At 37.9% G+C, this 23,245-nt stretch overlaps 2 protein-coding genes across 2 annotated transcripts; both read right to left on the reverse strand.

Moving 5' to 3' along the window:
• Positions 1–169: 169 nt before the first annotated feature.
• On the reverse strand, positions 170–12,132 carry LOC134750037 (uncharacterized). The gene is made up of 6 exons (XM_063685124.1): positions 12,097–12,132; positions 11,580–11,766; positions 8,371–8,533; positions 7,299–7,501; positions 1,197–1,448; positions 170–386 (listed from the first exon to the last, which is right to left on the reverse strand). Exons 1-6 carry the CDS (start codon positions 12,130–12,132, stop codon positions 208–210), a joined length of 1,020 nt encoding a protein of 339 aa, XP_063541194.1. The 3' UTR covers positions 170–207.
• Positions 12,133–12,348: 216 nt separating this feature from the next.
• LOC134754317 (uncharacterized) lies at positions 12,349–21,448 on the reverse strand. Its single transcript, XM_063690576.1, has 5 exons — positions 21,427–21,448; positions 16,888–17,109; positions 14,835–15,040; positions 12,866–13,009; positions 12,349–12,608 (listed from the first exon to the last, which is right to left on the reverse strand). Exons 1-5 carry the CDS (start codon positions 21,431–21,433, stop codon positions 12,522–12,524), a joined length of 666 nt encoding a protein of 221 aa, XP_063546646.1. The 5' UTR covers positions 21,434–21,448; the 3' UTR covers positions 12,349–12,521.
• Positions 21,449–23,245: the final 1,797 nt, after the last annotated feature.

Below are 23,245 nucleotides of genomic sequence, written 5' to 3' on the forward strand. Positions count from 1 at the left end.
GGTTGACGACTTTATAAGTATACGCAGTTGATGCTGTTGAAACACAAAAGACAACACGTCGCATGCGTGCAGTTATCGTCACCGTAGCGAGTCAGGATAATAAGATGCTGCATGTAGGACGTATTTACTTGTCATTCACCTCGTCAGCGGGGTCTTCGGTTTTTATTAGATTAGACGATGCACATTTTGGTAAGTCGTGTTGAATGTTTAGCTGCAGGTGCTTTGCTGGGTGCAAGAGACGAAGGGGGGCACCTCGCAAGCGCAGCGCGTGCACTTCTCGTCCACCGTGACCTCGTCGCCGACGGAGAGCGTCTCGTTCCCGAACTGGCACTGCGCGCTCACCGCCTTCAGGTTTAGTCCGCGGATGACTTTAGTGGCCGATGCCGCTGTAACACATAGTGGACAACGTTCAATAATTTGCGATAATAATAGCGATATCTCCTGAAGGCCTAGCCAAGTTGCCAATCGTATGCACCGTAGCGAACGAAACGGTAATATCTCATGTGTCGGTAATCAATCACTCTCCCATATAAGTGCGGCAGAGAGGCATTAGCGTTTCGTTCGCTATGGGGCAAACTATTGGCATCTTGGCTAGGCCCCCAGGAGCGACTATAACCTCGATATAACCTGAAAAAGTAGAATTAGGTTGTCATGTTTTAGGGTTCCGTAGTCAACTAGGAATCCCTATAGTTTCGCCATGTCCGTCTTTCTGTATGTCTGTCTGTCCGGCTTTGCTCCGTGGTCGTCAGTCCTAGAAAGCTGCAATTTGGCATGGATATATACATATCAATAAATCCGACAGTCGTACAATAAGATCAAACAAATATTTTTAGGGTACCTCCCTTACACGTAAAGTGGGGGCGTAATTTTTATTTTTTTTGCATCAACCCTACTGTATGCGGTATCGTTGGATAGTTATTTCAACGAATAGGGGGTTTAACTCGGGTAAAAGGCACCAAGCATCATAGCTCCAGTTTAGCATATTGTGACGGAAGGGTAACCACGGAACCCTACACTGAGCATGGCCTGACATGCTCGTCTTGGCCGGTTTTTATTTAAAATGAAAACCGGCCTAATATTATAATAAAAAATATATGACACGCATCCTATAGGATGTACTCAGACAACATTAGTCTGAGTCGGTTCAAGTTTTAACGATAGATCTATTTTTCACAGAAAAATAAAAAAGAACTTACGGCATTTGAAACCGATTGGGCAACTGCGTGAGTTTTTGAAGAAGATCGGAGCGCAATTGTCCAGGAGGTTCTTCTGGTAGTGTATCTCAACGCCGCAGTTGATGTCGCGGCAGTACGCGGGCCTGACGGTCCCGTTCCACTGAGGCGTGCACACGCAGCTCTTCATGGAGTCCTTAGGCTCGAAAGACTCTCCCTCGCGATACGTCTTGCCGTCGATTTCGCAGGTCGCTAGCTTGGCGATGGCGTCTTTACCTATTGGAAATAGAGTAAGTACGTTTACTTTTATTTCTAATTTTCAGTTGCTTAGTTTAAATTAGTTAGCAAAATATAGGCAAAGTAGCTTTTTATATTAGGGAGCGTGCATCAACTTTAGTGTAGACGGCAGCACAGAAGCTCCCTATTCATTGGCGCGAAGCATTGTCAAGTTTGCATTTTTTAGGGTTCCGTACTCAAAGGGTAAAAACGGGACCCTGTACTAAGACTCCACTGTCCGTCTGTCTGTCTGTCTGTCCGTCTGTCTGTCACCACCCAGGTAGCAAAATGACGTAAAAATGACGTCAGCGACGTCATAATGACGGCATTATTACGTCATTATGACGTAGCTGACGTCATTTGACGTCATTTTGCTACCTGGGCAGGCTGTATCTTATGAACCGTGATAGCTAGACAAATAAAATTTTCACAGATGATGTATTTCTGTTGCCGCTATAACAACAAAAACTAAAAAAAAGTACGTAACCCTCGGTGGGCGAGTCCGACTCGCACTTGTCCGGTTTTTTTTAGATTCAAGCCACTAGATGGCAGACCCTACTATGCGAAATAGAGCCAGCGTGAAGTCTAGGGTGCAGCACCTGCTTACAAGCGTGAATTATTTTCGCTTTCGATTCAGGTCACGAGATGGTAGACCCTTCAACACGCACGGTCTCTATACAAATAGTCCATTTTCGAACAATTGTGTGAGCGCACCGCTAGCCTGATTTAACCTGAACCTGAAGTAGTAAAAGGCCGCGCCGCTCCTTGCATTTAAGATCAGGACAAGAATTCCTAAATATCTGCGAGGGCTGTCAATATCCTTAAACGCCACTTGCACCATCCCACTAACCCGGGGTTAAGCTTAAACCGTTAACCCAGTGTCTAATTGTACTTGTAACCATGGTAACTCCAGGTTTAACCCCGGGTTAGTGAATGGTGCAAGTGGCCCTAAGTGATAGCTTCTATCCCTAACCGTAAGTTACAGCAGGTAAATATGCAGGTGTGCATAACTCGCGTATGTACTACAACAAGAGTGCGTGCTGCCATGCAAACACAATAATTAAATGATGCGAGTAAATTTCAGTCTATTCATGCGGGTTTGTCTTGTTAGTGTTCCGTGCAAAACTTTGTTTAATGACAAACGGAACACTTATGGGATCACTTCGGTCTTGCAAATCAGTTAAATGCGTTTTTCTCAGAGACCGTTTGACATGGATACCTAAAATTTGCAACAGTTATAGCAATTACCACCGCACTAATATTGCACTAATATTGTAAATAAGTCAAAACCGCTTATTTCTTATTTTAGGGGGTAATTTAGGGGGTTGAGAGGGGTAACCTGTTTTTTTATTTTATTTGTAAGAATGGAGTGGGGTACCATTAGAAAGCTTGCAAAAATTTGAGTCGATGGACTGATTTTGACTTCATTTTAGACTGCAGTAGTTTCGATAAAAAAATGCATTTAACCCTTAAATGCATAATGATGTATATATGCATCGTATATTTGATGGTCCGTGGCTCAATATGCAGCTATCCAAAATCACATTTATTACTTTTATACAGCATGACACATCTATTTCAATGTATTAAAAAGTTATACAAAAAATCATGCATTTAAGGGTTAAAGTTGCAAGTTTTCATACAAAAAGATTCGCCTCTGTCCTGGGAATTTTCGGAAAAACTATAGCTAACAGGCAGCTAACCAACTAAATAGAGTATGGAGACGGCGGGAAAATTATCAGGTTAACCTTATCTTTATTAGTTTTTTAACTGCAGCCTGATCTTAGGTTACTTAGGTTCAGTTACTAGCTTGGATCAGCTTCTTAGACTGGTATTTTCATATTAGGAAGTCGTTTTAGCGAGAAAGATCTTTACTTAAAACTTTGGCATTGAAATTAATGACATGTGTGTGACACAAAGTTTAATTCAACTTGCTTATTTTTGTGGGTTATTTCATTTTTTTGTAATAGTCTAACAAACGCATGAGAGAAAAAAAGATCTACAAAATACAACCTTGTTATAATGCAAATAAGCTTAAATTTCGAACGGGCTTTCCAACCAATGGACTATCTCAATGTCGTCGCTATACTTACTCAACCTCATATCTGCAACAATCATTTGATGGAAATGTCGCTTTTCTTTCATTCGGAATACGGGTGTTTTTGTCATCAAATGAGTGTTGCAGATACGAGGTTGAGTAAGTATAGCGGCGATGTGTTGTTGGAGTAAACTTAAAATTTTTAAATTAAGAATTCCGTTCTTCATTGTCGTTTTGTTTTTTTTTACACAATAAAGCACATAGAGTTAGCAAGACGTATAGAGATAACAAAGTCATTTAATATTTATTAGAGAGTATCTAATTCGTCGAAACAATATACACAATATCCCTTTGCATTAAGTACGATGACATTTGTGTATAATTGCATAAAGTATGTATATTTTTGAAAGGATCGGTGAGAGCAGCAACCAGATCCCGTTCTGTTACGAGAAAATAATCTTGGAAGTCCTATAGTATATATATATGACAATTAAAAATTTTATTCTAGTTTTTGGAAACAGATGTTGTTCAAACTTGTTTGAGAGATCGGCTCACTTTATCGGCCCGATTCGAACTTTAATAATAATAATAATATAGCCATTTTAAATCACATTTACAAACGGGTCTATCGCGAATTTATTTTGTTACCTTTATTTACCGACGTTTCGACACAGGTTTCACTATTCACGCGAAAGTTTAAAATGTTATAATATAGACATTTATTTTCATGCAAATTTACATACAGTTTTTATTTACAAGTTAATCATTAAATTTAGTGTTTTTTTTTTCTTTACATGGCCCCGCTTTGGGTAAAGGCCTCCTCCATCTGTTTTCATTTTTTCCTATCCTGTGTTTTATGCTTCCAGTCTCTACCAGCAGTTCTTTGAATTTCATCAATCCAGCGGTCTTTGGGTCTCCCTTGGCCTCTTTTTCCGATAGGCCCCGCCCATTCAGTTACCCGTTTTGTCCATCTTCTGTCCGTGATGCGAGCTACGTGTTCCGCCCATCTCCGCCGATTCGAATATGACGTTTATCTCATTCTTACACTACTTACTTACACTCTCTCACTTTGTTAGCTTAGACAAACTCTATATTTTTAGCAGTTCTAAATAATATTAAAGTCTATATATAATATATATATATATATATATATATATATATGACATGGAACTAGAAACAAAATCAAATCAAAATAATAAGTTCTAAATTTAATTCAAATTGAAGCAGTATAGAATACCGAGCTATAATGGTGAACCATAAAATTGACATATTCGAGTCTGAGCGCTTGGATGTAACGTTGCACTTGCCGTTTTGACTGCACAACTCCTATAAATTATCTCCTAGGTTTTTGTCGAATACAATGGTTCGCTTTTCGTATATACTTGCGAATGACTACATTGAGGATGAATGTGTCACTGAGTTTCATAGGATACTTTCCCAAAACACAAATTACCGTCCCCGCGACGTACTTTTGATGCCATAGCCATGCATCTAATCGAGCCCGTTCCCGCCGAAGAAGATCACTTACTTTGACTACTTAGTACTTCCTTATTAGCACTTCCTTATCCAATCTGTTCCTTACAAATGGCTTAATCTTCATTAAGTATCTAAAAAAATGGTTCATTGAAATTTTTATTTTCTGTGATCACTTAACGACAGGGTAACGACACGGTAGCTTCTACGTTTAATTAAACGTGGAATTACGAAACGAAAGCGTAGAACTAAGTAACATTTGCACATAACAAGCAAAATGGAATACCTTCACAGCGCTTTGTACGTCGTTTTCGTATGAAAGGAAGACATTTCGATTTTCACAGAAACAATTTTAGGAACTTTTATTTTCTTCATATTCATATCTTTATTGCTATCATGTTCATCATAATACAGGTGTTAAAATAAATACATTTGTAGGTACATGACACCCTGGTAGGGCACTGCAACATTCTTAAATCTAGGTGTATTTTTACATTTATAGTACTAAATTTTATAGTAAAGGAAATAATGGAAACAGTTACACTTCCAGCAGGATTTGAACCCGCAACCTCCGCAATCCGTGCGTTGCTCTTAACCAATTGAGCTACGGAAGCCTACCAGAACCTTGCAAATCTTTCCATTCCTTCCCTTATTCCTTCCATTATTTCCTTTACTATAAAATTTGGAGTATCGCTCGCAGACGTATCTGCATGTAAAAAAATTGATTTCTAGTACTAATCATAATATGTACTTAATTAAAATAATATCATTAATATATAAATTGAATAAAAATCGAATTATTAAATATTAAATAATTAAATATGCGTCAAAATATTGGCTTACAATCTTTATTGTTCATGAAGAATTTAAATTAATTAGAATTATACTTTAAAATTTTAGTGTTAATTATATTAGGTATGAGAGTAAAGATACTGGCAGGTAAAAATGAATTATTAGTTTTCCGAAAAAAACTTTAGTAGAATAAAAGTTTTTGCGATAAGAGTTTGGAATGATTCACGGTTAGTTTCAATAGACTTATATTGACCGGGATATAGACCGTGTTTACCTTTTATTTTGCGATAAGCGGTAACTCAAAAACGGCTTGACTGATCATGTTGCCTATAGTTTTGGTTTAATGTCTTTATTAAACTCTACAGTCGCGTTTTTTTTTTCATACTTTTCGACCCATGGTTCAAACATGGTTAGACATTGCGAAACTACGTCTGGTTTTAAGGTTCATAGTTGACTACGGAACTCTAACTAAAAACAGGCAAACAACCTCTGTAAAGTATAACGATGCGCACGGAACACTAAATGCCTCGAGCTTTGATTCGGGCTTGGCCAATTATTTTTGTTTTATTTATTGTTCGTGTTCGTGCTTATCATCTGCCCTTGATAATAGTCTATCGTAATAGAATTGTGTACATATCTGAAAATAAAACGGGAATTTCTACGTGACGAAGTTCTCTTCGGTGGTTTGAATCATTGTTTGAATGGATATTTACTGCACACATTGAACAGCACATTAAGGTCCAGTTAAGGGGTTACGGCAGCGGTTTAGGAAGCCATTGTTTCGTGGTTGGCGTATCAATTGCCGTTAAGTAGGTAGTACCAGTACCTACTTAGAGTGATTAAAATTCTGAATTATTACAGAATAGTATACTGATTTGGTACGTACCTCTACAGTAATGTCACATAATATCTATTCTGTATCTATATATATAATAGCACTGCCGAAACAAACCGATGTTTCGCTCAAAAGTCCACGGTATAATTGAACTGACGTAAATGATCAACGTATATACTATGAGATAACGTACACGTATTAGACGACTTGTCTCGAGCGCTCTAAGCTTTATTTGGATAATGTTTACACTAATTCAGTCAGAAGGTGGGTAACAACGTTTTTGAATAGAAACTTGTGGGTCTTTTAAGCGAGGTTTATTTAGATTAGCTAGAAGTTGCATGCAATTTTCAATTCGTACATTGCGGTATCTGATTAAATAAACTACCTACCTTACCTAGACTACCTTAGTAGTCGGCAATGTAACCTAAATTGCACGCAAGCAGTACCGTCTTTACCAAGGGCACACCGGACAGGGCATTTTCCTCAAGGGGCCCCGAAGGACAGACAGTAACAGTGACTACAGTGAGCAACCGAGTCTGGTCGGGTCGGGTGTTAGTTTAATTCGTTTTCTTCATTTTATAAAAGGGTCCCAAATTCTTGAGTGACCAGGGGCCCCAGCATAGTTGAAGACGGCCCTGCATGCAAATTCTTGCTTATTAGTCTACGCCTCGGTTGAAGACCTATTGAGCGTTTACATATGTCATGTTCTTACCGCACACGTTGCCCACACTGCAGCAGGAGTCCAGCTCAAAGGTGGCCACGCACTGCTGCAGGTCGGAATCGAAGCTCTCGACGCAGTCGACGGCCGCGCACTCGAAGCGGGGCTCGTCCGACACCTGGCACGTGCAGCGTTGCGAGCACGGGTTCTTTATCAGGTTCTGGGGCAGCACGTCGTTGTTAGAATATGCCACACCTCTGAAAATAAAAATAAAACAATTCACATCATTGTTTCTCACGAAAGGACTTCTTCACGTGCTTAAGAAATCACCTGTCTCCTCGTAAATATGACTTTTAATAGTATGTAAATAGGCGTTCATAAAAGATGTCATGGGAACTTTAAATAGTCACTATATCGTAGCTATACCTACAGTTATGATCTTGTTCCATAACACATGATAATTCGAATTAGAACTAAAACCAATAATGAATAATATGATTTCATCATTTATCTCTGTGCAACCATGGCCTTCGTATTTCCAAATTATTGTCTCAAGAGGTAATTTGATGAACACTCTTTAAACATAATATTATTGGCCAATACACCGCCGCAGAAATTTCTCGGAAAGTCACGGAGGTTACGCGTCGCGGTTGTGGGTGCAAAAAGTAGACGTCATTGTCAATGCCGTCCGGTTCAATAGATTCATTTAAGTTTTGATCGCGAATTTGCATGTTTAATAATGAGATTTGGTCACGGTTACGATACAAAAACTGACTGTACTTGGCATAGTGTCCGGCTAGGTTCCAAGAAAATATCAAATACCTAACGCAGCTCAGTCGGGTCACGCAGACACTAGGTAATAGTAGGTTAAGGTAGTCCTTTTCAGATAGCACAGCCTCACCTTAAGGTCCTCACTAAGAATGTATTTAATCAATTAATACTTTTTTTGCTATTTCCAACTTTACCGTAGTTCAAGCAAGAACGCAGCGCAGATGGTCCAAATTCTGGCTTAATTGTACAAAGGGAGCATATTGACAGGACGACCATGGACAACTGACAACAAATTAATTACCGCCTAGGGTAGGTCAAGGTTTGTGAGCAGCCTAGCTTGCCGGGACAAATGTACCTGTAGTAGCACTTGGTGGGGTCAGGATGTAGATCGGGGCAGGTGAAGGCTTGCGGGCATCCTGCGGCGTCATCGGCGCGTGGCGCCGCCGTGCACCCCAGCTCCAAGTAGAACATGGCCAGGTCGCACTCGCCGCCCATATCCGCTTGCGCCAAGCCCACCACTGCAACACTCAGGTGTAGGTATACCATTGTGTAGCTACTTCACGTTCCTAGATCACAACTTTTGTGACGGTGTATCCAAAAGACTCTGCACCGACTGAGATAGGGGGTCGGGGGAGTGTAAGTAAGCAGAAGTTAAGTTTTGATTTTCGCACCTTATGTAAGATGTCAATTTTACTGAATTATTATCGTCGTTACATTATTACGTAAGTAGGTTGATGGCAGCTGTAGTGGTAGGTTGGTAAATACGTTCACTTTCTTACGAAAGATAGAGCATCAATTTATTCATGCTCTAATTACATAGTTAAGGTTAGGTACGAGTAGGTATATTATAATATTTATAATAAACATATAACTAAGCAATTTCCTTACTTGAGCATGTCTATGAGATAGATATCTAGGTGCAGAACCACTTAATTGCGCGGATACTAACCTAAGAGGAAGGAGCAAAGGTCAAACTGAGTTCCTATTTTCCTTATTCTCAGAATTTAACTTTGTGCTTTATTTATTTTTTCACAAGAAAAAATAATACTTTTTATGTAATAACCTCTTCTTGTTACTCTTGCCAGAGTGGTCGTGGTCATCATTGTGAATCACGATGAGTGAAGATCTTGATAATACGGCGCCATTAGTCGGGGCGGGGACTGCAGCTTTCCGGGTACATTCGTGAACCGAGCACTTAGTTGCGACCTTGATCTGGTCTGTCCATCTCATTGGTGATCTACCGCGTGGCCGGGTGCCTTCACTACGAGACGTTCTATGGAGTCATTACCACACGACGAAATACATGACCGAAGAAGGTCAAAATGTGTGACTCCACTGTGGTTGATAGGCGCTGTCTGATGCAGAGTTCTCTTAATATGGAATCATTTGTACGAAACTCTGTCCACGATACTCCTAGTATAGCGTCTCCAGCAACACATCTCCAGCATCTAATAACCTAGGTATTTAATATTTAAGCTATGGTGATTTAAAATGGGAAAATATCCAATTCCATCAAATTGGTCGTGTGTTTCATCGTAGCGTCAAAACTACTGATCTAATTTTGATGAATGATGTGTTAATCAATTCGTTTTCTTTGGTCCCAATGGCATAAGCCATAAATATAAGGGATCCTCCGTTTAGAAGATTTTATATGAAAAAAAACCGTTTTTGTGTTAATTATTTTAATCTTGTTTATTATCGATATAATAGATTTGTGCAACGACGGCTCACTGCTAAGTAGAAACATCTGGTACCTATGTAATCTAATCTTGTTGGCTAGGTTGATGCTCCATTTTCATGAGAGATATGTATTTGCTATTTAACAAATATTCTCATTCTCAATCTGAAGTGGCTAGCACTGTACGTATACTAGGTATTTATATTAAGTACCTAAAGTATATTATATTTTAGTAAGTATGTAAGTGTATTTTTTAAATTAGGGCGTGTGGTGAATATCCATCACATTATTATACAGTGGAACCTCCGTAAATCGAACCTCGATAAGGCGAAATCCTCGTTAACACGAAATAAAATGCCATTCCCTTCCCTTCAAAGCCTCTCTAGCACGAGGTTTTTATGAGTTTTACCTCCATAACTCGAAATATTTAACCTCACTAAGACGAAGCAACCAACGACTCCCTTCACAATTTTACCTCTATAACTCGAAAATATAATTTGACCTCTACAACTTGAAAAAGTAGTCGTATTGTTTTACCGCATCTTTATCGCGAAGTTTTACTCACGAACCTCTGTTAGTCAAAAAATATAATAATGACTGTACTTTTTGCGTTTCTATACTTACCGCTCTAACACGAATTTTTTATGCGTTCCCTCGAAACCTCACGAAACCTCTTTAAGACGAACAAAAACCTACAAGAACCTCCCTTTGTCGATGCCCTCTATAAGACGAAGACCTCGTTAATACAAAGTTTTTGGCGTTTCCCTTGAGATTCGTGCTATCGAGGTTCCACTGTATTATAGTATAATAGTGTATAGTGATATTTTTATTTAAGATCGACTCTCCAATAGCTTTTCTATGGTGTTTTGCGCTATACCACATTGTAAGAATACAATTAAAATCGCGTACCTACGGTGATTACCTAGCTAAGAAAATACATCACTATCAGTAATGCCGGTAAGTTGTTCACCTGCATGTATTAATTACTGACCTAGAAAATTACTATGCGTTGTTAACACACATCGAATGAATTATTAAACACCCTTAGAACCATGAATTCACAGAAAATACCTAAGCATTAATTTTGGTATGTTTATTTTGTACAGTATTTTGAGTAGTAGAGTTTTTACGTCCAATTTACGACTGTATCATTCAATAGATATACAATAAAGTTTCAACGGTTTAAGTAAAGCATTTATCTTCCTAGGTGACTTAGATCTAGAAGAGTTTAATTCGTTGCGTTCAAAAAATAGGTAAATTAGATTGAATCGTCGATAGAATCACGTTGAGTTGAACATACCTTCAGAAGCCCTAGTTCTAGCCACAAGTCAAAGGCTTACAGTTTTAATTCTGTTTTAATACCTTGTTTACCGTGATTACGTTATACAACTGCGTAACTGCGGTGGCTACAGGCTGCATGCAGCTAGAGTTGTGCCATTCCCGGTAACATTCCCCATTTTGTATGGGGAAATTGCTCGTTCGGTAACATTCTCTATACAAAATGGGTAATGTTACCGGGAACGGCACAACTCTACATGCAGCAGACTTCCATGTGTGGTTAGATAAATCCCACTAATAATATATGTAGATTCGATCCTAACCACTACAGAATTTCGCTCACGTTTCGATGAGTCTACTTTCCACAATTACTTTTCTGTATTTCTCAATAATTTGATTTGCGCGTACATCGCAAATTGTGTTAACATTACTAAATTATTAGGTACTTAATATCTGTACCTATAAGTAATTATATGTTTTATTTTGATTACAAATATGTCGACTTCGGCATCGTAGTTTAAAATGGTAGGTAATAATCAGCATTTTACTCTAATAATATAATAAAAGTAAAAATACAACATAATAAATAAATAAACAAATATACTTACGGATCGCCACAAAACACAGCAGAACCTTCATGGTCGATAGTTGCACTTCCGAGTTAAAAACAGTTAATTTCCTAAGTTTTTGTTTAGCGCGCCTGGCGTTGTGTTGTGGTTGTGGTTGTGACCAAAGGCCGCGTGGTTGAAGCGAGCGGCGCGGTCGCTTGCCCGCTGGGGAGTGAGATAAGCCGCGCTCTCATCTCCATATTCTGTCACGGTCAGTGCCAGGAGGGGCATTCAAAGTTTAAAATCTGTCATGGATTTATTATTGATTGATTTCATATAACTTGCACCAATGTATAAGAGCCATATGCCCGGGTGAGGAATGTCGAAATGAGTCGCTCTTGGAGCTCTCATTGTATCGATAATCATTTGATGTTGCCTTTTTTTCTAAAATTTGTTTTTTTAATGACTATTCGGTAACAATTCTGGAAGGACTAAAGAATTACTAGTTCAAATTCAAGAATCCACCATAATTATTGGCTTAAATGTGTTGTAACTAATTTTAATGTGATATACTTACCTGTAGGATACCTGTATACCTACTGCTAGATAACATTATTTTACTAGATAACATTTAGCCGTGGGGTTGTTACACGATTGATAAAATAAGCGCTTGTAATTAACTAATGAATGGAATCATAACCGTCAAATAAATAAACATTTAAATACTTGGATGTTATTATTGAGTTATTACATCAACCACATTAGATCCCGTTTTTTATTTACAATAAATTAAATATCACTGGGGATAATTATAATAATAAACAACTGAAATGTCAAGTACATTTACGTATTACTTCCAGCAATTCTGCAGCCGATCATAACAAAAAAATTAAAAAACTTAATTTTTTAACAAGATATTGCGTACCTAGTTTGGTAACTTTGGAATTATCCAAGGCCGAATTATTAGGCAAGGGATCGTAGATCCCTAATATTTTACTAAATCTACATGAGCACGAGCACCTCGTACTCGGCCGAGCTCTTCTCTTCACCGCCGAACGGGTAGTAGCACGTCTCGTGGCTGGGGTGGATCTGGAAAACATATATTAAAAGATGAATGGTTTCGGGAGTTTTGATATATATCAGTTTATTGTAACATGTTATGTTATGTGTAGGTATATCTAGTGTTTGTTTTTTTGACATCAGACGGTATTTTCCTTGCCGGGAGTGACACAGCCATCGTGTGTAATGCAGAACGCAGCTGTAGTATAGCTTCCCGCCATCAGCGGTGACGCCCGCCTCCACTGCACCGTTCGTCTTCTGGGACCCTCATCTCATCCAACACTCACCTTGCCGGGAGTGACGCAGCCGTCGTGTGTGACGCGGCCGAAGTACAGCTTCTCGCCGTCGGCGGTGACGCCCGCCTCCACCGCGCCGGGTGGCACCGCGCCGTTCGTGGAGAACTGCCACGAGAACATCGCTGGCACCAGCACCTGGCACACAACACACAATAGTTATTGTACTTATAGAACGATTCATTGCTGTTTTCACAGCTAAATATCTATCTAGAACTAATTAAGCTATCGATTTGCAATTTGGAATAGGTAGTCATGAGCAACGTTAACCCATACACATTGTAAGTATTTTTTTTTATTAACTTTGGAAAATGCCGCCATATGAAGAAGGGGGCACAATTTCAAAGACTAGTTATTAAGTCAAGTAGGGTATCATTTGAAGAACTTAAATTGTATATTCCAAAACAAATTTTCATTACTTTTATATACATTATTTTAGTGAAAAAATTGATTTTTAAAGGAAAATGTAAAAAAAAATTAATCCCTCCCCCTCCTTATCTCCGAATTATGAAATTTTTAAGTACAGTATAACACGAAAGTGACTAAATCTAGAGACCCGCGCGAAATCGCCTTTTTCATTTCATTTTCTTCTCTGCATGGGGGCAAAATTTCAAAGACTAGTTATTAAGTCAAGTAGGGTATCATTTGATTATTGAAATAGTTCTTTGTGCAACAAGAGAGGAAAGTTGGTTTTTCTTGCGAGTGTTTATTTTGAGTCCCGAGAAAGCGAAAGATTCTATAATTGAATCACGAGCCAAGCGAGTGATTCTAAGGTAGAATCTTCAGCGTAGCGAGGGACTCAAAAACACGAGATGTAAAATAACTTTGCTCTCGTGTTGCACACATAATTTTTCACCTCAGTAGTGAGAACATATTACAGGTTAAAATGTATTTCGAATTACACAGAATAAACAGAAAAAAAAGTATTATAATATGTACGATACGATAAGATACGATACGACCGTACCGTACCGTACCGTAGTATGAAGGTCATGGCCTTCACTAAATTAAAAAGCTACATTGTTTCACTCCCTGGAGTGAGGAAAGTCGCACTTTCCTCACTCCAGGAAGTGACGAAAGTAGGCTTGTTCGAGCTGCTGAGGTGAAAATATTTTTACACACTTTTTAGTGTTCCGTGCAAAACTTTGTTTTGACAAACGGAACACTTATGGGATCACTTCGGTCTTGCAAATCAGTTAAATGCGTTTTTCTCAGAGACCGTTTGACATAGATACCTAAAATTTGAAAGAGTTATAGCAATTACCACCACTAATATTGTAAATAAGTCAAAAGCGCTTAAATTTTAGGGGGTAATTTAGGTGGTTGAGAGGGGTAACCTGTTTTTTTTATTTTATTTGTAAGAATCGAGTGGGGTACTATTAGAAAGCTTGCAAAAAATTAAGTCGATAGACTGATTTTGACTTCATTTTAGACTGCAGTAGTTTCGATAAAAAATGCATTTAAAGTTGCAAGTTTTCATACAAAAAGATTCGCCTCTGTCCTAGGAATTTTCAGAAAAACTATAGCTAACAGGCAGCTAACCAGCCAGTAACCAACTAAATCGAGTATGGAGACGGCGGGAAAATTATCAGGTTAACCTTATCTTTATTAGTTTTTTAACTGCAGTACTAACCGAGTGTTGATCTCGAAAGGGTCCCTTTGTTTGACATAATTATTGAGTCATAATGTAATGATTGTCATATTATCATTAGTCATAACTGAAATTGTTAACTTTTCAGGATTTTCCTCAGGTTATCCTATAGATAGGTTAGGTTAGGTTAGGTTAGGTTTGTTTTATAACAATCCTGAAAACTTACGCGTTTCTGAGAAAAACCAAATTATGACTACCGAAAATGTGGACAAACAATACATTATGAATTAAAACTATATGGGAAACAATAGAGACCCGATATCGAAATGTGGAAATGACGTGTAACAAACAAAAAAGTATGTTCCTAATCACCTCAAACTGATCTTTCAGAACTTCCTCCCCGTTGTGTGCGACGTAGCAGGCGTTCTTGCTGGGGATGACCTTGGCGGGCAGAATGTCGCCCTCATGCGGCGCGCGCCCCGCGTAGATCTCGTCTCCGTCCACGTCCGTGCCGACGCGCAGCGCGCCCGGCGGGATGCTGCGCTGGCTCAGGCATGCTGGCACCCAACGGTATGTACCTGCACATGCGCATAACTCGCGTGTCAGTTTGTATGAACATTTTTTAAAGAACATGCGTATACGAGTAATAGATTGATTTGAATTATACGTTAGTAATCAAAAACTATAATAATTATGTACATGACATCAAAGCTCTCCAAACGGCCTCTACGTCGGATCTATATCCCCAGCACAGACGCCTTATAAATGTCCGGGATCGAAAGACCTGAAGAGTTAAAATATTCATAATAAAGTAAAAGGTGCGTCATTACATTATTTACATTAAATTATAGAAAAATTAAGCTTGCACTAAAATACCACCACTTTATGGCTAGGAAAGATAAAAAATAGTACTAATTACAAAATTACAATTAGTTATCTACAACCACTACCTTATTTTTAATGGCATTTATAGTTAAAGTGAGGAGACGGTGATGAAATCACATATAGGTAAATAAACATTAAACGCACTTGTTTATTAAGTGTATTGGTTTTTTAAAGAGTGAATTGTGGTTTATAAAAATGCAGATAGACACAAAGTGACACTAAAAGTTGTTGTTCGGGCTTCGGGATCGGAATGTGTGATTACAGTTTAAAATTAATTACAAATCATACTACTTAAAGAGGCGCACGACAATCGATTAGTGATTTCATATTGGAACAAACACAAATTTAGGAGTTAATTAAAACTGCTTATTAATTAATTTTTTTAACATGCAGATACGTCTGCGAGCGATACTCCAAATTTTATATTAAAGGAAAAAATGGAAAAAGTTACACTTAACTTAGTTGGAAGTGTAACTTTTTCCATTTTTTCCTTTAATATAAAATTTGCTTATTAATTGCTGACACAAGACCAATATATTACTCCAAATTACAACCTTGCAAGACAAACACATAAAAGCTACGGCCAAAACTCTGTATGGAGTAAGATCAGCCGGGATAAATGCGTCACTTGGAGTAAATGCGTCTTTTAAAAATTTCTTCTAAACGGAACATTTTAGCACTGTTGCAACCCTCTCTGTTCGAAGTGTGGTCACTGAACTTGTAATGCAGACGGCTATAATACTTATAATATGTTGCGTTTCGAAGATATCTTTAAAAGGCACATTTGCCACAAGAGACGCATTTATCCCGGTTGACCTAAATTGAGCAGTAGGTACTGAAATAAAAATTATCTTTCAGACACTGAAGGATGGATACGAATAGGAAATGGAGAGGACAAAGGAGTCCATAGAGAGGATTGGCCCAACATTGGCAGACATTACACCCAAGCTAAAGGAAAGATAACACCATTATCTACATACTTGCACCTACCTACATAGGTATATAGGTATTTTGATGATTTGATTTCACTTCTCTGATAAGGATACAAATATTGTTTTCTTCGAAATACCGGATATATACATGTATAGTCAATAAATCTTTGATATAGGTACCTAACTATAAGTAGTTTATCAGGGATAAAAAGAGCTGTTTTTATCGATAATGTCCTTGATTATCTACATTTTCTGCGATATTGGATTATAGGCGTCAAATAGACATATTCAAATAGGCCTAGCAACAAGCACTTAAATTGCGTGCAGCGTGCATATTTACAAAACTTTAAAACCAGTCATGTTGTAATCTTCAAATTAAGGTATAGTTTTCATATCGTAACATTCAGGGGATCAAAAGTTGAAAAACATTTTACCCTAAACCATGAACCTGAGCCGAATTAGGTAAAAATACAATTATGTCTTGCCAGGCCTGATGAGAAAAGATCAAAAAGAGACTTGTACAAAAGTAAGCGATCTAGAATCCTGAATTCTACATGAAATGGGTAACATAAAGGTGTTATCTCCCCATACCGTGCCCTGAGACTTACTCCACGGCAGCTCGACCGTCTCTCCGGGCAGTTCCGGGACGGCCTCCTCGGGCGGGCTGTCCACCACTTGGACCGGTTCGGGCGGGGGAGGGTAAGGGTAGAAGTAGGCGGGGTGGACGGGGTAGTACATGACCCCAGGAGGGCCGGGGAACATGTGTGGGGGGTGGCCCGGCGGGGGCGGGGGCTGCGGGCCGCCGTAGCCGTAATAACCTCCAGGACGTTCTGGACAACATAACCTTATGTGAGTAAACAATAATATTTTAACGTTGACTTTGGGAGATAATGAGTGATTGAAGTGACTTGATTGTGTAATATTTCATATTTTCAGGAAATAATGACTACCTATCGTACCACCACCACTGAGCCACTACCACTACTGAGCATTTCAATACTTTTAGAAATTCAAATATCAGCCAGGTATACAGGGTGGTTTGGGTCAGTGAGGGCAACTACCAGATCCCGTGCTGCTACGTGAAAATGGTCTTAGAAAACCATTCCTCAATTTCAAATTAATGAAGATTGGGGTTTACCGATTTTGGAAAAAACATAGGTACCTACAGGATGCAAGAAAAAGATCATTTTTGACAAATGCCTGCGGCGCCCTTTTTCTCTTACCTACAAGCTTTTCACTGTAGGTTAGCGCAAAGCTCAACATTCAAGTCTTACATACAGGGCGCCTGCTTTACGCTATGAGGTCCCTAAGCGGCCCTATGCGGTCTTCGCAATAACTTTTCCACGCCACGTTTCACGTCAACCACTGCGACTGTCCCTAATAGCCTTTTCCCACGTTTTTTTTTTATGCCAATCGATCCCATTCCTATCCACGATCAAAAGCTTGTATATGAAATGAAAACTTTTATTTTTCACATGCTAATTTTTATGCCAATCGATTCCATTCCTATCCAGTATCAATTTATAGTTTCATAGGGTCAACTAATGGTAATGTACCTACTAAAAAGCCACAATAATTTTCAAAGCGAAATTTATAAACCTAGAAAATATTATGCTGAAGCGATCAACATCAAAATCAAAGTGATTTAGTTAGTCGAAACCGTTTTCTCCCGAAATGGAAATTGTATGAAAAAAGTACCTATTACCTATAGCTATTCTACCCTCTTATTTAAACCATCCTAGACACATCCATCTTAAGCTATGCTCGCGAGGTCTACAGCTCACAGAGCCACTAGTTAAATATGTTTGAGTCTCACGGGAGTTTTATAGTTAAAATATATAAATAGGTACAAATTTTTAGTTGTTTCCCCATGTTGGCTGCTGGAATTGTATTTTCCTCGAGTACCTATTTGCCTCGCGTTGGTATGATGAACAATTTTGTGTTTCACTCGGTAGAAAGGTTTGTTTTTTAACATTCGTTACCCTCGTGCCTTCAAATTCACGCAACGCTCAAGATTCCACAAAAAAAGTGCGCAAAAGTGCAAAAAACGGAATCTTGAGCGTTGGTAGGCCTTGAAATAATAATATATGATAAGATACGCTCGTGGTTGAATTTTGGAATGTTTTGCTTACTCGGGTATATTAGCACGATGAGTTAAACAACAACCTCGTTCCCTTGTAAAACAAATAACTATTTTATCAATTAATCATAATTCGTTACCTAAAGATAACGCCCGTATAGATTTGCCGTTTCAATTGATTTTTTTATTTTCTACTAAGTTACCTACTCCGGAAATGCTAAATGACAATGGCTGAGAATAATAGCGGAAGCCGCTCGACCCCAATTACAAAGAAATACCGCAAATTGATGTACAGGTTAGCCGTTTGGCACACGCATACTAGAGGCCAAAACAAATTTTTTGACCCGCTGTTCCTAAAAAAAAATATGCGGGGGGGGTGATAATTTTTTTTTGTATGGTTTTTTTTTTCCAATAATATTGAAAGGATCTTGATATTTTGTGTGAAAAACAAAACAAACTATACCAACCGATGAAAAGGCGCAGTTAAAGGGTTAAAGAGGTAGTTCCCGTTCGATATATGGATATTACGTATCATTTTATGATTAATATGTACCGTATCTGCATTACAGTTCCATAAGTCTCGTAAAATAGGTACTCAAGTAGAACTGTGTCAGTTTGTAAAATTGAAAAATTTTAAAAAAAATTAATGATATTATTTTCAAAAAGAAGCTATAACCTATCTGTATCTTTATAGTAAGTATTTATATTATTTGTATTTTTATATTTATCTCAAATAGTTCTAAGCTACCCTCCGGCCCGGGGTGCCACAGAAAACCAGCGCTGTGGTATTTATTTATACCAGAGCATATGCTGAGTGGCGTCCTTTTGTAGCCACTATAGCGGCGCCAAAATTTGTGTTTATTCATTAACCCTTACCTTACTCCTTTTTCTATAACTACCATTGTACCTAGCTTTAAGTGTTTAGTGAGTAAGTTCTTTTTTGTAACTGAGGTGGCGCTGTTTGTAGAAGGTCTTTACAATAAATGTCTTTTCTTTCTTTCTTTCTTTCAAAATTGCTTTTTTGGGGTCGGATATGAGGATATCACGTATCATTTGTGGTATATTGTTCCAAAAAAAATCAGCCATATCGTATTAGCCGGGCTAGCACATGATTGGCGCGAGAGTATCTCGCCGCGACATAGACTACCCGTCCCTCTTTAATTCATACAGTTAGTAAAAGACGGGTAGTCTATCTCGCGGCGAGATACTGTCGCGCCAATCATGTGCTCGGCCTACTGGAGGAGCCCAAACTTGGTATGTTTCGAAAATTCTTTTTTTTTAATTAAAAAAAAAAATGGCCGAAATGATGTGATATATTTTTAGAATCGCCTCAAAAAGCCCTTTCGTATGATACCATACACGATAGGATTTTTTTTTTCATGCAAAAAAATAATGTTCTACCACTCCCCCCCCCCGGAAATTTTTTTAGGAACTGCGGGTCAAAATTTTTGTTTTGACCTCTAGTATGCGTGTGCCAAACGGCTAACCTGTACATCGATTTGCGGTTTTTTAATTCGAACGGGTTACACTATAAAGTCACGCCTATGATTTGAATCATATCTATACCTAACCCTGATACCTAACGCACTGAATATTGAGATGGCTGCCATACAAAGAAAAATAATTTCTTAAGCGACACTCATGGAATGCCCACACGTATTTTAGAATTTTGAAAGGTCTGCTCTATCTACTACATGTGGTACCTTCACGGAGTTGAAGTTGAGTTCGAAATGGTGTGTATTTGCGAAAAAAAATGTCAATTTAACCGTCTTTGTTCACATTTTCACAGCACCACTTGTTATAATAACGCTTAACACAAAGAAAATGAAAAACATATCTTACGAAACAAGTGTGTAGATACAATGAAAGTATCCAGCTAAAAATGAAATATCTAAGTGAAAACAACTTAAACAACTACTAATAAAGTAATTAAAACAACTACGTCGCGGGTAATCATTTATTTTGTTTGTAATTTTACTCGATGTTGTGAGCCCGCCCTGAAGGCCTACCGCGAACCACGTTCGACGTTTTGCCTCCCTGTCACACTTACGTATGAATTTACAAGTGCGACAGGAGGCAACACGTCGAACGTGGTTCACGGTAGGCCCTGGTCTTCAGGCCTGAATGGCTTGAGGCTTGAGGAATATGCAAGAGTTATTTCCCAGTGTAAAAGCTGTTACCTATCTATGTATACTTAGCAATTGTATATTTATCCTGATCATAATGCCTTAGTAATCTATAGTAGTCATTTATTTGTAAGAGATAGTGGTGTTTCTTAGATGAGGTTACAGGAGACGTGGCTAACCAAGGCAGCAATGCATCTCTGAAGCGATATATATTATTTCCTGTGGTACCTGAGTTTTTTTACGCAGTACTATTATCTATTATTAATTCTGTGGTTTTAGTCCATTTGACTAGTTAGCACGATCGCTTAATTATTATCTGTAGAAAACAAGTAAGTGGGGCGGAGTTGGTGCACGGTTTCGATTAGCATGACAATGCGCCTGCGCCACTTAAGACTCATCGCTATCTTTATACAATATAGTTACAAAACTTCCTAGATTATTTTCTAAGCAAGTAAATTTCAAAATTCCATTTGAATTGTTACACCATTTTAATGCAAATTAAACGACAGTAACATTTAACGAGCATTTAAATAGTTTATATGCATAAATATCTCATTCAAATTACCAACAATTTACAAAGCTAAGTACACATGTATTAGTAATTATACAACAGTTTTAATTATTAGTTTTTTAACGATCAATCAGGAGGCAGTAGGTAATTCTAATTTAAAATACCTAGGTATTTAAAAATGTATGGCTGTCATTGATTAATCGATAAGGATTGATAATTCATGAGGAGGATCGAACTTTTTTAGCTCTTTATCCCAAATTGTTTCTTCAGGACTGCATTATTATTATCACGATTATATTTGAAACATGCCATCAAATTGGGTTTAAACGCATTTTAAATTAATAATCAAGGCGAGGTTATGATTCAAAGAGTATTCTAGTACACTCGCGTTATCAGTTATCATTATCAGTAATCGTAATCGAGCACTTACCTGCCATAGTGTAAGTCTTCTCACAGACTGGTGTCCGCACAAGCGCTTCGAAATATTTAACAAGCGTGTGACTCACATGTTATCAACGATATAATAATATGTACGTAGATAAATTTCTCGCTTGCTCTATCAGTCACTGAAAAGTGTGGTATGGTGCTGAAGTTCGTGATGATAAGTTTATTATATTTTTCGGGGTAGGGTCACAGTGAATCACTTTTTTTTGTAAGAGCTGTAGTTGCGACATTTAACTTCAAATTGTATCGTTTTCTTATCTAAGCCTAAAGTATCAATTTAACTCTTTAGCCTTATTAATAAAAAAGCTGTAAGGAAAGCTAGAAAAAAAAGAAAAAAAAATGAAATTTATATAAAAGTGAAGTTCACTGTTACTCATGTGTGGGTAGCAGTGGATCACCGTTCCATTAAACTAAAGATAAAAGCTGCTGCATTGTTTAAGCATTTATCCATTAAAATATATTGTTTTATGATATACATGCAAAATTTTGATCATATCCGTTAATCATAATTTTTCATAGTGTGCGATGATTTTTTATTTTATTTTTTGCATACTGGCTACTTATATGATCTGTGCTGGCTACATATTGAAGAACAGGGATTTTGCTCTTTGTGTGGATAGTGTTGTGCTTCTAGTATCATGATTCGTTTATTTTTTCCTAAAGGAAAAGTTAATTTTCATGCCCGATATTTCTTTGATCCACTGTGGCCCAATTTTATATGATCCACTCTTCCCCATTGATGGTAGTTGTAAAAAGATCACTCAAAAATGTATTTGTTTGGTTTATGGTTAAAATAAGGTCATAAATAGATTTTTCATATATTAATATCATATCGCCGAGTGAACATACGTTTTTTGCTATACGCCACTTACACTGGTTTGCAGGAGAGCGAAAAAAAGCAAAAAAAAAAATACTTTTCGATAAGGTTTATATTTTAGGAAATATTCAACTTATCATTTAGGCACATATGTTTACTATTTATAGTAGCATTAGTAGCAGATGGGTACTCCAAACTTTCAGAAAATACGTGTTATTATTACTGCTATTTTCTGCAATAATAATTACTAGTGGCTCTGTGAGCTGTAGACCTCGCGAGCATAGCTTAAGATGGATGTGTCTAGGATGGTTTAAATATTAGAATAGCTATAGACAATAGGTACTTTTTTCATACAATTTCCATTTCGGGAGAAAACGGTTTCGACTAACTAAATCACTTTGATTTTGATGTTGATCGCTTCAGCATAATATTTTCTAGGTTTATAAATTTCGCTTTGAAAATTATTGTGGCTTTTTAGTAGGTACATTACCATTAGTTGAACCCTATGAAACTATTGATACTGGATAGGAATGGAATCGATTGGCATAAAAAATAGCATGTGAAAAATAAAAGTTTTCATTTTATACAAATTGTATGGGAAAAGTTTTCCTCGATTTGTGGCTTTCCTAGGCGACGTTTTTTATGGTCCCATACAAGCTTTTGATCGTGGATAGGAATGGGATCGATTGGCATCAAAAAAACGTGGGAAAAGGCTATTAGGGACACAGCCGCAGTGGTTGACGTGAAACGTGGCGTGGAAAAGTTATTGCGAAGACCGCATAGGGCCGCTTAGGGACCTCATAGCGTAAAGCAGGCGCCCTGTATGTAAGACTTGAATGTTGAGCTTTGCCCTACCCTACAGTGAAAAGCTTGTAGGTAAGAGAAAAAGGGCGCCGCAGGCATTTGTCAAAAATGATCTTTTTCTTGCATCCTGTAGGTACCTATGTTTTTTTCCAAAATCGGTAAACCCCAATCTTCATTAATTTGA

Source organism: Cydia strobilella, chromosome 2, assembly GCF_947568885.1.
Source record: "Cydia strobilella chromosome 2, ilCydStro3.1, whole genome shotgun sequence".
Lineage (NCBI taxonomy): Eukaryota > Metazoa > Arthropoda > Insecta > Lepidoptera > Tortricidae > Cydia > Cydia strobilella.